Source organism: Juglans regia, chromosome 12, assembly GCF_001411555.2.
Source record: "Juglans regia cultivar Chandler chromosome 12, Walnut 2.0, whole genome shotgun sequence".
Lineage (NCBI taxonomy): Eukaryota > Viridiplantae > Streptophyta > Magnoliopsida > Fagales > Juglandaceae > Juglans > Juglans regia.
The window spans coordinates 1,278,512-1,290,154 of NC_049912.1; the positions used below are offsets into that span (position 1 = coordinate 1,278,512).

The 11,643-nt window shown below is 41.7% G+C and overlaps 1 protein-coding gene across 3 annotated transcripts; it reads right to left on the bottom strand.

The window, feature by feature from the left end:
- Positions 1-417: 417 nt before the first annotated feature.
- Positions 418-9,614, bottom strand: LOC108985749. 3 transcript variants are annotated; one of them, XR_001995244.2, is made up of 9 exons: positions 9,485-9,614; positions 3,960-9,253; positions 3,625-3,878; positions 3,377-3,557; positions 2,892-3,090; positions 2,470-2,808; positions 1,684-2,387; positions 700-1,473; positions 418-605 (listed from the first exon to the last, which is right to left on the bottom strand). XR_001995244.2 is itself a non-coding variant. In XM_018958173.2 (8 exons), the coding sequence occupies exons 2-8, from the start codon at positions 9,063-9,065 to the stop codon at positions 829-831; spliced, it is 7,428 nt and encodes a 2,475-aa protein (XP_018813718.1). In that variant the 5' UTR covers positions 9,066-9,253; positions 9,485-9,614; the 3' UTR covers positions 418-828. The 3 variants fall into 3 exon arrangements, 1 of the variants encoding a protein (XP_018813718.1); XR_004797784.1 differs by having other exon boundaries at positions 418-1,473; positions 1,571-2,387; XM_018958173.2 differs by having other exon boundaries at positions 418-1,473.
- Between the last annotated feature and the right edge of the window lie 2,029 nt (positions 9,615-11,643).

Here is an 11,643-nt window from a genome sequence, read left to right on the forward strand (position 1 = left end):
AATAAAATGATTTTAGATAAGTTGAATAAAATATTGTTAAAATATTATTTTTTAATATTATTATTATTTTTGAATTTGAAAAAATAAAATTATTTATTATATTTTATGTAAAAATTTAAAAAAATTATAATGATAATATGAGATAATATGAAATATCTCTACATCCAAACAGGGCCTATATAAGATGAGATTGTTTGGTTTGTATAACCAAATCAGTCCCCTCCTAACTCATCCTTCCTTTCCATCTTCCATCCTGCGCATTTTTTTCTGTGGAGAATAAAAACCAACAAAATTTAGTTTTGTATGTCTTCATGAACATTCCGGAAATATTGGCACAAATTCAGAATCAACCTCAGCCGGACATATAATTTGTAAACACAAGAAGAGAAATAAGCTCAAAATGATGGGAGGGAAAAGTAAAACAAGCAACCTCGGCATACATTCATCACAAGCAAAAAATATTACCTGGATCATTAAAAAACAAAATTAATACATCAATCCCAAGAAATTAATAATGTGGTTTGCAGCCAACATACATGATGGACTACGACCGATTGCGAGGCACCAATAGCACAATAAACCCATCTCTTCCTCGTCGAAAATACCTAGAAGATTAAAAATTTGGTATTTACCACCCAGTTCTACAAACTTTAATTGGGAAAACGATCATAAAGATCGATAGATCAACAAAAACCACACCTGAACACTAGTTGGATCCTAGCAGTAGTACCATAAATGCTGCAAAAAGTAAACCAAAATTGTCATTTCGAGAAATGCGTCAATCTGATGCTTTTCTCCTCGAATCCATGTAGTTCCGTTTTATGTTCCTTATGACACTGTTGATGTCCCACTTGTAGTCTGTTTGGCCACGTAAACTTGCTTTATCTTTGCAGAGGGAAAGCTTTTTTCTGCACCCAAAGACTGATTCCTTCCCTGGAGCCCCATTCTGCGATGGGTCCATTCGGCCCCCGAACTATTCTTTTGGGAAACCCCACCTCCTCTTTGATAACTATACCCCGAGGAATGACCATACTGCTTGTGCTGAGATGACTGAGTCTTAAAAACGGAATTTGTGCTGTGGCCACTGCTGTTTTTGCTACTGCGTGCTTGAAGATCAGTCTTGCCAGCATCAGCAACGGTGCTTACTGATGAGCTACTAGTGACCACAGCTTGTGACTGAGCCCCAGTGCCAGAGGAGCTTGCAGGATCTACTAACCCTAATTCATCGGGGAACTGGGTGACAGTTGCATCAGTTGGCACAGGAAAATTCCGGCTGCTGTCAGATGGCATTGAACTTCGAGAATCAGGGAATCTGTTGGCAGTTAATGTCTGGTTAACAGCAGGCCCATGGCTGAATTGAGATGTAAGAGCACCTTCTGCCAGTTTTTGCAATGGCATTGACTGGGGAATAGATTGAAGAGGTGAAGCAGGAAAGTGCTGCCAACGAGCTTGGACTGACAAGTCAGGAGAAGACTGGGACAAAAATGTTCACCACCCGGTTAGTTATACCATAAAGGAAGAAGAAAAGTAATATCGACTAATTAAACTAGATGGCTTGTATGGCTTCTACCTCTACAAGAATTATGCTGCTTAAAATCACCTCCGCCCAGCATATACATACATAGAGACGTGCGTGTGTGTAAAGCATTTTAGGGGAGGCTTTCCCCTACCCACAATCTATACCTGGAAAGGAGATACATCGAACATGGCCAAAGGAGAAGGCATTGGCAGGAGAGGCGACCCAGGGGAAAGATGCTGGATAGGAGAGGACATGTTTGAAGGAGTGCGCTGTGCAGAAACCATATTCAAATTATTTATATCCCCCTCACCCACACTCGAAGCAGTTGACGCAGGATTGTGCTTCCAATCAGGTTGCTTGCCAGACGGGATATAAGTGGCACCCATGAAACTCAAGCCAGCTTGTCCAAATTGTCCAACTGGTGCAAAATGGCTATAAACAACCATGTGTGGAGGGCCTTGAACCCCTGGGATGCCTCCTGGAGGACTGATGAAGGGGCCGGTAAATCCAGCAGGAGGGCCATAGAATGAATCTACACCAGAATGGCATTGTGGCCAGGTCCCAAGTGGCCCTGAAGCTGATGCACTACTCTTCTGGGGCTGTGATTGAGTGGTGGATGAAGATTCATCATGTTGTCCAAAAGCAAAGATAGGCCCCCCCAACATGTGGTTCATCTCGTAAAAGGGAAAATGAGAAGGCGGTCCTCCAGGAAAATGAGAAAGCATCTGGCTTGAGGAGTTTTGTGGACTCGCCAAGGGTGGCCATAAGGAAATTGGCAGGGTCTCAACAGATAGATCAGCAGGAAGAGCAACACTGATAGATTCTTCTGCCCTTGATTGACTTTCTAATTGCAGGTCACCATCTACACCTGCCAAAGATTAAGAATACACTTCAACATAATGTATACCAATAAACCAAGTTAATATTAGGATGGGACAAGAAAAAACCACCTGCTGTTATTCCATCAATATCAGCTCCAAAGCTTTTCGTATCTGACACAGAGACAGGGGAAACACCCAGCCCATTTCCAACAATCTCATCATTGCTGATGGCTGCAACGGCAACCGCTGAAGCAGCTGCTTCAGCTTCAGCTTCAGCTTCACAATCCTCCAAGTGAACACAAGATTTGGGGACATTTTTCTCCTTTCCAAAGTAAAGATTGCGATCATCCTCAGCTCCAGGAAGATTGTGAGATATTTGGATATTAGACCGACATGGACCTGGAGGGCCAATACCAAGAGAAACCGCACAGCTGCTAGGAGGGAGAACTGTTGGAGATGTAACTGCACCTGTGCAGGAGACAAATTCTTTATTCAAGTGAGACAATTACAAGCCCCATATATTCCAAGTACACAAGAGAGCAGATGCTCACCAAATTGGATTTTCTCCCCAGTAAGCAGGGAGTTGATTGGCCTCGTGGCAGAAGAATATGACATGTCCTTTGTCAAGATGGATGATGATGGCATGATGGGCTCACTAACAGAGTTATTATGATCTACAACAGAAGCATTAGAATCGAATTGTTCAGGCTTCATAGCCTCATCAAGTTGTGTTTGTGTTAGGGCCATAACCTGCCAGAGAAGTCAGATTCAGATTCTTGACAGAAATAATAAGCAAATTATTACAACAGACCAACAAAATAATGAGCCAATTAGCTTGTAATCAGATTGAGTTTCAGAGTAGCAAATTCCCCAGGGGGTTGGGCCAAACATAAATCTTGACTCATTTTCCAATCATAGTTGATTCAACTCATACAAAGAGAGCACCTAGCAAAAAGTAGCGCTGACTATGAACATTATACATGGAAGCACTTGAATGTGAGAACAGTCCAACTGTTAGCAGCAAAGCTTTGCATACCTGCTGATTAATCCTTGAATTATTCCAAGGCCCCAATGATGATGTCCGGGCATTATCAAGGACCACGTCAATCACCACTTGTGGTCCAAGGAAGACCTTATTTTTGCTGTCAAAAATCTCTCCTGGTCCAATGCTCTTGCCACCACCAGTTACTGTAGGAACGGAGCCTGTCTGGAGGGATCTGTAGAAGAAAATATGAGATTTCATATCATTTATAAAATATAAATAGTCTTCACGTGAGTAGATACCTGATTGCTTGGGATCGCACATCAGTTTGAGAATCAGTTTTCACAGCAGGAGTACCAATTGGAGCCAATGGTTGTGAGACTATGGCAGTGTTAAATCCGGAGGATACTTCAATGTTTGCCAAGCCCCGTCCGTCAGACGAAACAAGGTCAGGCCGAAGGCTCTTTGATGCTTCTCTACTTGTTGATGCAGAAATTTTACTTAACTTGGCTGGGATGATAGTGTTCTGTGAAGTAGAACGAGGTTTACGCTGCATCTGTCATAAACCATTTCAATTAGAGATAATAAAATACTCCTGCAATGTACACCCAAAAGAGAAATGGAACGGAATTCAAACCTTTGAGACCCGAGACTTTGCCTTGATTTCTTTCTCTCTTTGTTCCCGCCGATCATTCAGCATTTGCCTCTTCGACCGCACCTTGATGAAGTCATCTTCATCGCTAGGAGCTTCAATGCCAGGTTGCTCGAAGACGCGCACAATGCCACTTTGCAAAGAAGCATCAACAAGCTCTTCAGAACCAATATTCCTTTTAAGGTTTCCCTCTCTGGAGTGAAGGATGCTGTGACTCCTCGGCAAGGTTTCCTTTACATATCCCTTTTCATTTCTGCTCCCCGAATCCATCTCCTGTGATCTAGATGGACCTGAAGTCAAGTATGCTGAGTCTAGTGTCGGTTTCAATTGCTTACTTGACACAGCCACCTTCCGAGGCACACTTCTCATGGATATTTCTGTACCCCTTCCATTGGTATTTGACTTATCATCCACCCCAATGTGATGAGATGAAACCAAACCAGTAGATTGTCTCTTATCTGCACTTTCCCGAACTCGAAACTCAGTGCGCTGAACATTCCGTCGGGGCCTCCTCTGCAATCCATTAAAGTCTGTGTGAGAAGTGTCAGCAGCTGGATACGATAATTTTGAGCTAGGATTTTTAACCGTGAAGACATATCTTTTCCCTCTGCCACCAGATATCGGCCCTTGAGTCTTTGTTCCATTTAAATCCTTTTCTTTTGAAACCAACTGAGATGATGCTGCTTCATATTGAGGCTGCCTTTCTCTCGTATTGGACAAGGAATTGTAGTTCTTCACAACTGAATTATGGTGCCCCTGATCTTCTACCTGCTGATATGATTCATACCGCCCACTGTCATCACCACAATTGGAAATCTCTGTTTGAACCTGCTGCTTTTTAACAGCTTTTCCAGCATTCTCTCTAGCAGCAAATGAATTTACCTCTTTTGACACAATTCCTTGGGAATGCTCCAGATGACTTGAAATAAGGCCTGGTTGGTTATCCATTGAAAGTGACACAGCATTGTTCTTCATTGGATTATGAGCAGAAGATTCTTGACCCAGTTGAATTGGCAGAGGACCTCCTGGGTTCTGATTTAAGGAAAAACTGGCTGGAACATTGGGTTGAGTAAATGACATGGATTGAGGAGCCAATGGCAATACTCCCTGAGATATAGGAGATGTGTACCTTAGCTGACCAAACTGGAAGAGAGGAGGCTGTGATGGGTGCATGTGGGTGAGGGATGGGCCAACCTGAGGATGCAGGTGAAGAGGCATCTGAATAGAGCCAATCTGTATGGCCGTAACTGGAGGTGGTATTAGAGAAGGACCAGAAAACAGCCCAAACTTAACAGGCACCTCAGTTTGAATCGGTACAGCAGGTACAGTAGACATCACAGTCTGACTAGATGAAGGATGTGAAGCCAGATTGATTACAGATGGGACAGGATGCTGAACTGACATACCAGAGCTACTAGAAGCCTCCGCATGATCTAAAATCTCACGTGCTGCTGATGCATGAGCATAATTGGGTTGAATGACAAAATCCTGCATGGCCTTCTCAGTTTCCTGGAACACTCTGGAAGAACCATCACTGCTCACTTGAGGAGCAACATCCACAGGTTTAAGGGCCTGTCCATCACAACATCCACGTTCTTCAAAAGCATCTGTTGATCCCTGTTGTATCACAAAACTACTTTCTTCATTCCTTGAACTCCTTTCAAAATCATCATTTGGCAGGCCAACCGGAACACCCTCATTGAAGCCTAAAACGAAATTTTCCATCATGTCAGGTGACCCTTTCTCCTTTAGATGCATATCCTCAAACTCCCGGTTTAGGTCAACATTCTCATCCTCTCCTTCATGCACTTCATCTTCTTCCTGGTATCCATCTTCATCCTCATCATATTCTTCCTGCTCTTGCAACCGCTCATCATTCTCTATAGTCCATTCTTCATCATCACCAGCACTTGAGGTGGTCACCATACTTTCTTCCTCAGCTTTGGTCGATAAGACAACAGGTTCATTCTCCTGTTCTGACAGGGGAGCATCTTTTTCTTCTCCTGCAGCTGATGCCACCGCAGAATCTCCAGATTCATCCCGATCATCATGAGATAGATGAGTTGGAGAACTAGGAGGACTTGAAACAGAGAGTGAAGACTGCGAGTCACACCTTGGTGTAGCGTTATTATCAAAATTTTGCTCCCGATTCTCAGGATTCTGTTGTTGGACATTACCAAGTTCACGTTGCTCAAGATTCTCTTGATGACTATCATCAAACCCAGTCTGCATGTTAGGTTCACTTCGAGCTGGACGATTGTACCGTACCTCGTTTTCCAGAAAAGTAGGACCAGGATGTTCATTCTCAACCCTGTAGGTCGTCTTGTTCATAGAAGCTAGTGATGGAGGGGGAAGAACACGAGGCTGCCTCATGGAATACCGTGACCTCCCAAAAGAATAAGGCCCATCTGCCTCAGTATTTGGATACGAACGGTCAGAATATTGAGGATAAAGAGTACCATGGGAATGACCTTGACCCCATCCAGCATCACCAAACTTTTCAACAAGATTCTCATGATATTCTGAGTCCATCTCCATATTTTTGCCATAATGATCACCATCCCCGGAAAGATTCCACCTCTGCCCTCTAAGATGAGTGAAATCATTCATGTGAGGTTCTGGAATCCCACCTCGATGATGAGTCCTAGAAGACATAAATCCAGCTCCTCCATAGAACTCTTTTCTAGAAATCGATCTCCGACCAGCAGATGAATCTCTCTTGGGACCATGGTGACCATTCTCTTGGTCTTGGATGAGGAAGTTTGAGCTGCTCCCACTCTCATACGCATCTCTTCTCCACGAATTAACAGGTTTTCCCCTGTCCATCAGGGTGGAAGAGCCATCTATTGAAAAGTGAGGCCTAGAACCCATCTCAAATGGCCTATTATGACTGGAGGAATCAGAAGATGCTGATGTTGTAATCCTCTCCACCATTCTTTCACCATCTTCCCAATCACCGATGTCTGCCATCCCTTTTTCATTTACCATATCGGACATCTTCTCATCTGCAGTAGCGGGATAATTACCACCAGCCTTCCCTGCTTCAGCCTGCCTCTTGGCAATCCTTTGCTCCAATTCTAAAAGCTTTTGCTTAGCAGCCTGTTTCCTCCTCTCTTCCTCCATAATAATCCTTTGTTTCTCCTCTTCTCTAGCTATCCTCTGTTCTTCAGCTCTTTGCATGGCTTCCAGTCGTTCTTGCTCTGCTCTCCATGCTGCTTCCCTGGCTTCCTCTTCCAACCTTCTCTGCCTTTCTTCCTGTTCCCTAGCCAACCTATCTCTCTCCTCTTCTTCTCTTCGAGCTAGTTCCAAGGCTCTTTCTTGCTCTTCAATGATCCGCTGCCTCTCCTCTTCTTGCAACTTTTGGACTCTCAAAAGTTCGGCCTCAAACGATTCCCTTACAGGATCATGGAAATCAGTCTGTTTAGGCACATCTTTCTTCCTCTTAACCACCCCAACGAGACTCCCAGAAAAGGGATCCCGTCCATCAAAACCTATAGCTTCAAAGTCTTTGAGGAAAGGGTCCTCCATATAGGGTTTTTGACTCTTTGAGAATGGACGTTTCTCCCTACCAAAATTGAGTAACGGATCATTAACAGGAAGCCCTTTACCACCCAAGGAATATGAGGATTTAGATACCAAGTTATTCTGGAAAGCATCGCCCCTATATTTGGTGTGCTGTTCATGGCTGTACCGGTCTCGTGTATTCCCTTCAGCCCCTCGGCTGCTATATAGATCTGTAGCGTTGTTCCTTAGGTGTCTCCCTCCCTGTCCATACCCGATATTTGTCCTTCCAATATCATTATTACCATTTTCACGGAATGGTGATGCTGTGTATTTGTTCTCTTTAATTGTCTCTCTATTAAGTGTAGCCGGCCTCACACTGGTACTACTTCGATCATTTTCAACTCCTGGAACACCAAATCCATCTTTAGGAAGAGAGACAGTTCTCCACGAGTTTCCTTCCCGCCCTTCTTTACTAGGCATTCTTACATCTCTGCTGAAAGGGTCCATTTTGGAGACTTCACTGGAAAAAACCTTTCCAGCTTCATTGTCACGCTGACCCCACCTGTCAAAATGGTTATGAACAGGCTTCTTTGGTAAAACGCTAACCCTGGGCATATCAAAATCTCTTTCCCAGTGAGCTTCGCCCTTGGGAAACCCATGATCTCTACCCCGGTCTGTCAAACCAAAACTTGTGTCACGCTCATCATCAGCCCAATCTGATCTCGGATTCACACGAACAAGCGGCAGTGGACCTGGAAAATACTCTTCCTGCTTCCGAGCTGTCCATGAACCACCAAAACCGTGACTTTCACCACCCTTCTCGATCAAACCATTAACAACACCATGATGGGATGGTTGGATTTGAGGGCGCATACCACCATGAGAGCTCAAACGGGAACCAACCTTCTGCTCATTGGTTGACTCATTACCAACTGCTTGCTTCTGTTTCTGACTCAAACCATCCTTTTGTTTCTGTGGAGGACCTGATGTGGAAGGCAGAGCAGCCTTCAGAGATGGAAAATCCTCTCCCCTCAAAACGGTCGCTTTCTCTGCTGGTGGTGGTAGAGGTCCAATCGAAGCAGAAGCTGGGGGTCCCGCCATGCCTGACCGAGCCGAGGGAGGCAAATACACGCTGCTCCCCCTGCTCACCCCATCGACACTACTCAAACCTGGGTCAACTCCATCAGCTCCATGATCACTAAACCCTTCATTCTCTTTCTCTTGCACTGCAATCGTGCCCGGCTTAGTCCACCCCATACCGGACGAAGTTGGCCTTGGCCCACTTCCCGAAACCCCACCAGCGGGCCCAACCCCTGTTCCCAACAAATCGAATCTCTCATGCTCCTTTCGCAAGGAGGGCAAGTTCAAGGGGGGTGGAACAGAAAGCTTCGCCCCAGCCTTCTGTGAGCTTCGAGGCCTCGAAAGGACCACCATTCCTCCTCCTGCGCCGCCACCATGACTACTGGGTCGGGTTCGATTAGATCCATAAGAGCTCTGATTAGATGAATGTTGATGGTGATGAGGTTGCCCATACGATTTGTTCAGATTCACCGACACAAACTTAGTCCCGGCTCCGGGATTGGCCATGGCAGGGGTCCGACCCGAAACGCAACCCGTTTGGCGGATTTGGATTTCCGCCAGTGCATCAAAACCCTAGCCCTAGATTTCCCCTCCACCACAAAAGAATTGCCCCACAGATTACTGTTCTCCTATTACAGATCTTTAGTAAAAATCGACGATCCAATACAACCAAACCCTAGGAACTCTCTCTGATCCTGATCAAAGCCAAAAAACAAAAACAAAATTAAAAGCTATGATCGATTTCAAACTTCGATTGATTGAAAATAATAGAACAGTGATTAAAAAAAAGGTTTGATTTAAAGAGTATGTATGCGTGTCTTGGTTCGAAAATTAGGGTTCCACTGTGGTGGTGATTTACTTTTCGACAGAAAGAGGAGGCGGATATCAAAAGTACATGGAAAAGGGGGCGTGGAAGAGGAGCTCACCTCCGGGGAGAGGGGCGTAGGTTAGAGAACGGCCGGAGTTAACGTGCGCCGCGGAGAATCCAAGAGGAGAGAGCGTGAGGTAGAAAGTCCTGGTAACCGGAAAAGAGAGAGCAATACAAAGCGAGAGCTAAAAAGGCGCACGAGATGAGAGCAAGTTATGAGGAACTGTGTTTCTTGTTTTCGTGTTTGTTACCCCTTTACTTGTTCATATTTTTGTTTATTCCCACTCCAGTTACTGAATATCTCAATTACATCCAACATTCCTTCTATTAAATCTAAAAATAACTTTAAAAAACAATCTAAAAATAAGGGAATGAAAACAGTCAAATATTTTGTCTAAGTAGATCATATGTGTGATTTCAAAATATTAATTTCTGAAATTTAAAAAAAAAAAAAAACACACATTTTATGATATTTCAAAAAACACCCCTAAGTATAGTATACAAGTAATTATATTTCCTCCACGAACTATCATCACATTCTAAATTGATCCAAATCCTATTTTGAGACTTCAAAAAAACACCCCTGCAAAAGACGAAGTTGTCATTAACATTAAAAAACCATGTCTTTGGCCAAGTCTTTTGGACCAATTAGCAATATCTTGGTTTCCGATTTAAGGATTGAATCCCCCTTCTCCTCCCATGTACCAAAAAAACCATGTCATTTAAGAAAAATCCAATAAACCATTTATCATTAGCTCTCATATAAAAGGATAAATTAACTAATTCCAAAATAAAATAATCTATCACTAATCTGTAAAAATTTAATCTACTGTTTGGATAGTGAGTTGAAATGAGATAAGTTAATATGAAAATTGAATAAAATATTTTTAAAATATTATTATTATTTTGAAATTTGAAATAATTGAATTGTTTATTATATTTTGTATTAGAATTTGGAAAAGTTGTTATTATTAGATGAAATGAAATGAAACATTTTCACTATTTAAACAGGCCTAAAAGTTTAAAAACACTTTTTGCTTTTCATTAATCTAATGTACCACAAATTGATGTGGCTTGTTGTAGTACATTAAATATAATTTTTTTAAACAAAATATAACATATCACTCATGCTTACACTTTGCTTATTTGAGTTGAATATATCACTCATTCACCCTTTTTGTTAACTTAAAAGAGTGATTAGTTGTCATATACTACATACTGTATTCTGATATCATTTTTATCTTATTATGTTAATATTTTATCTCCTATCAATCTTTGATTTTCTAAAAAAAATTAAAAGATGAACCAAAAGTAATGGAAAGTATCACATTTACAAAGTGAGATGAAAATGCAATATAAATATAATATATAGCAAATAGTATTCACTTATTCATGAGTTTTGACCCTAGAATAGAAATAGGTGTAATATTTTAGCTGAATTCACGCTATAAAAGGATATAAAATATAGTAAACCACATGTTTTACAACTTAGAAAATAAAACAAGTGAATATTTTGTATGAATAATTTATAAGTTTTTTCACCTATTCTAAATGTGATTTTATGTCAAGCATAATTGGTCATTGCTTCTATTTTCCTTACATTTGAAAAATAATGAAGCTTGGCTAGGGTTGGGCTTTGACTTAGACGGAGCTGGAAAGCCCAACTTTGGGCTCCGACTCCGACTGTCAGAGTCGAAGTTGAGCTTTAACTCCAACTTCGATCAAGAGCGTACTCTGACTTCAAAACTCCAATCAGAGTCAAAATCGAAAGTAAGAACTCTGATCAATGGGTCACTATTACAGGTTGGGTCAAAAAAAAAAAAGCTAAAAAAGTTTAAAAAAAAAACATAAATACAACTTATACAATTTTAAAAAATCAATAGAATAAATTTAAACCCATAAGCTAAAAAATTTATACATTTAAACTCAACAAAAGGAAAAACAATTGGATGATTACTTGAGATTATTAATAGAACCAACAAACAATAATAAAGCCATAATGAAGGATTACTAAAAAACACCTAAATCTATAATGTAAATTAGAAGACATCATCATGGAAACAAAACACCTAATTTCATAGAATCATAAACATTAAAATACAATCATGCATACAACAACAAAAGATCTAAATGCACACCACAGGAAGTGCAAACAATAAACATCACAACTAATCTCTAATCCAACTCTTCCAAATCCATAAACATTAACAAAGTATC

Excerpts from the sequence above, each read along its gene's own strand:
- LOC108985749 (XM_018958173.2), bottom strand. The coding sequence starts at position 9,065 with ATGGCCAATCCCGGAGCCGGGACTAAGTTTGTGTCGGTGAATCTGAAC. Across the intron at positions 2,809-2,891 it reads TGGGGAGAAAATCCAATTTG|GTGCAGTTACATCTCCAACA; the intron begins GTGAGCATCTGC and ends TCTCCTGCACAG. Across the intron at positions 2,388-2,469 it reads TATTGATGGAATAACAGCAG|GTGTAGATGGTGACCTGCAA; the intron begins GTGGTTTTTTCT and ends AATCTTTGGCAG.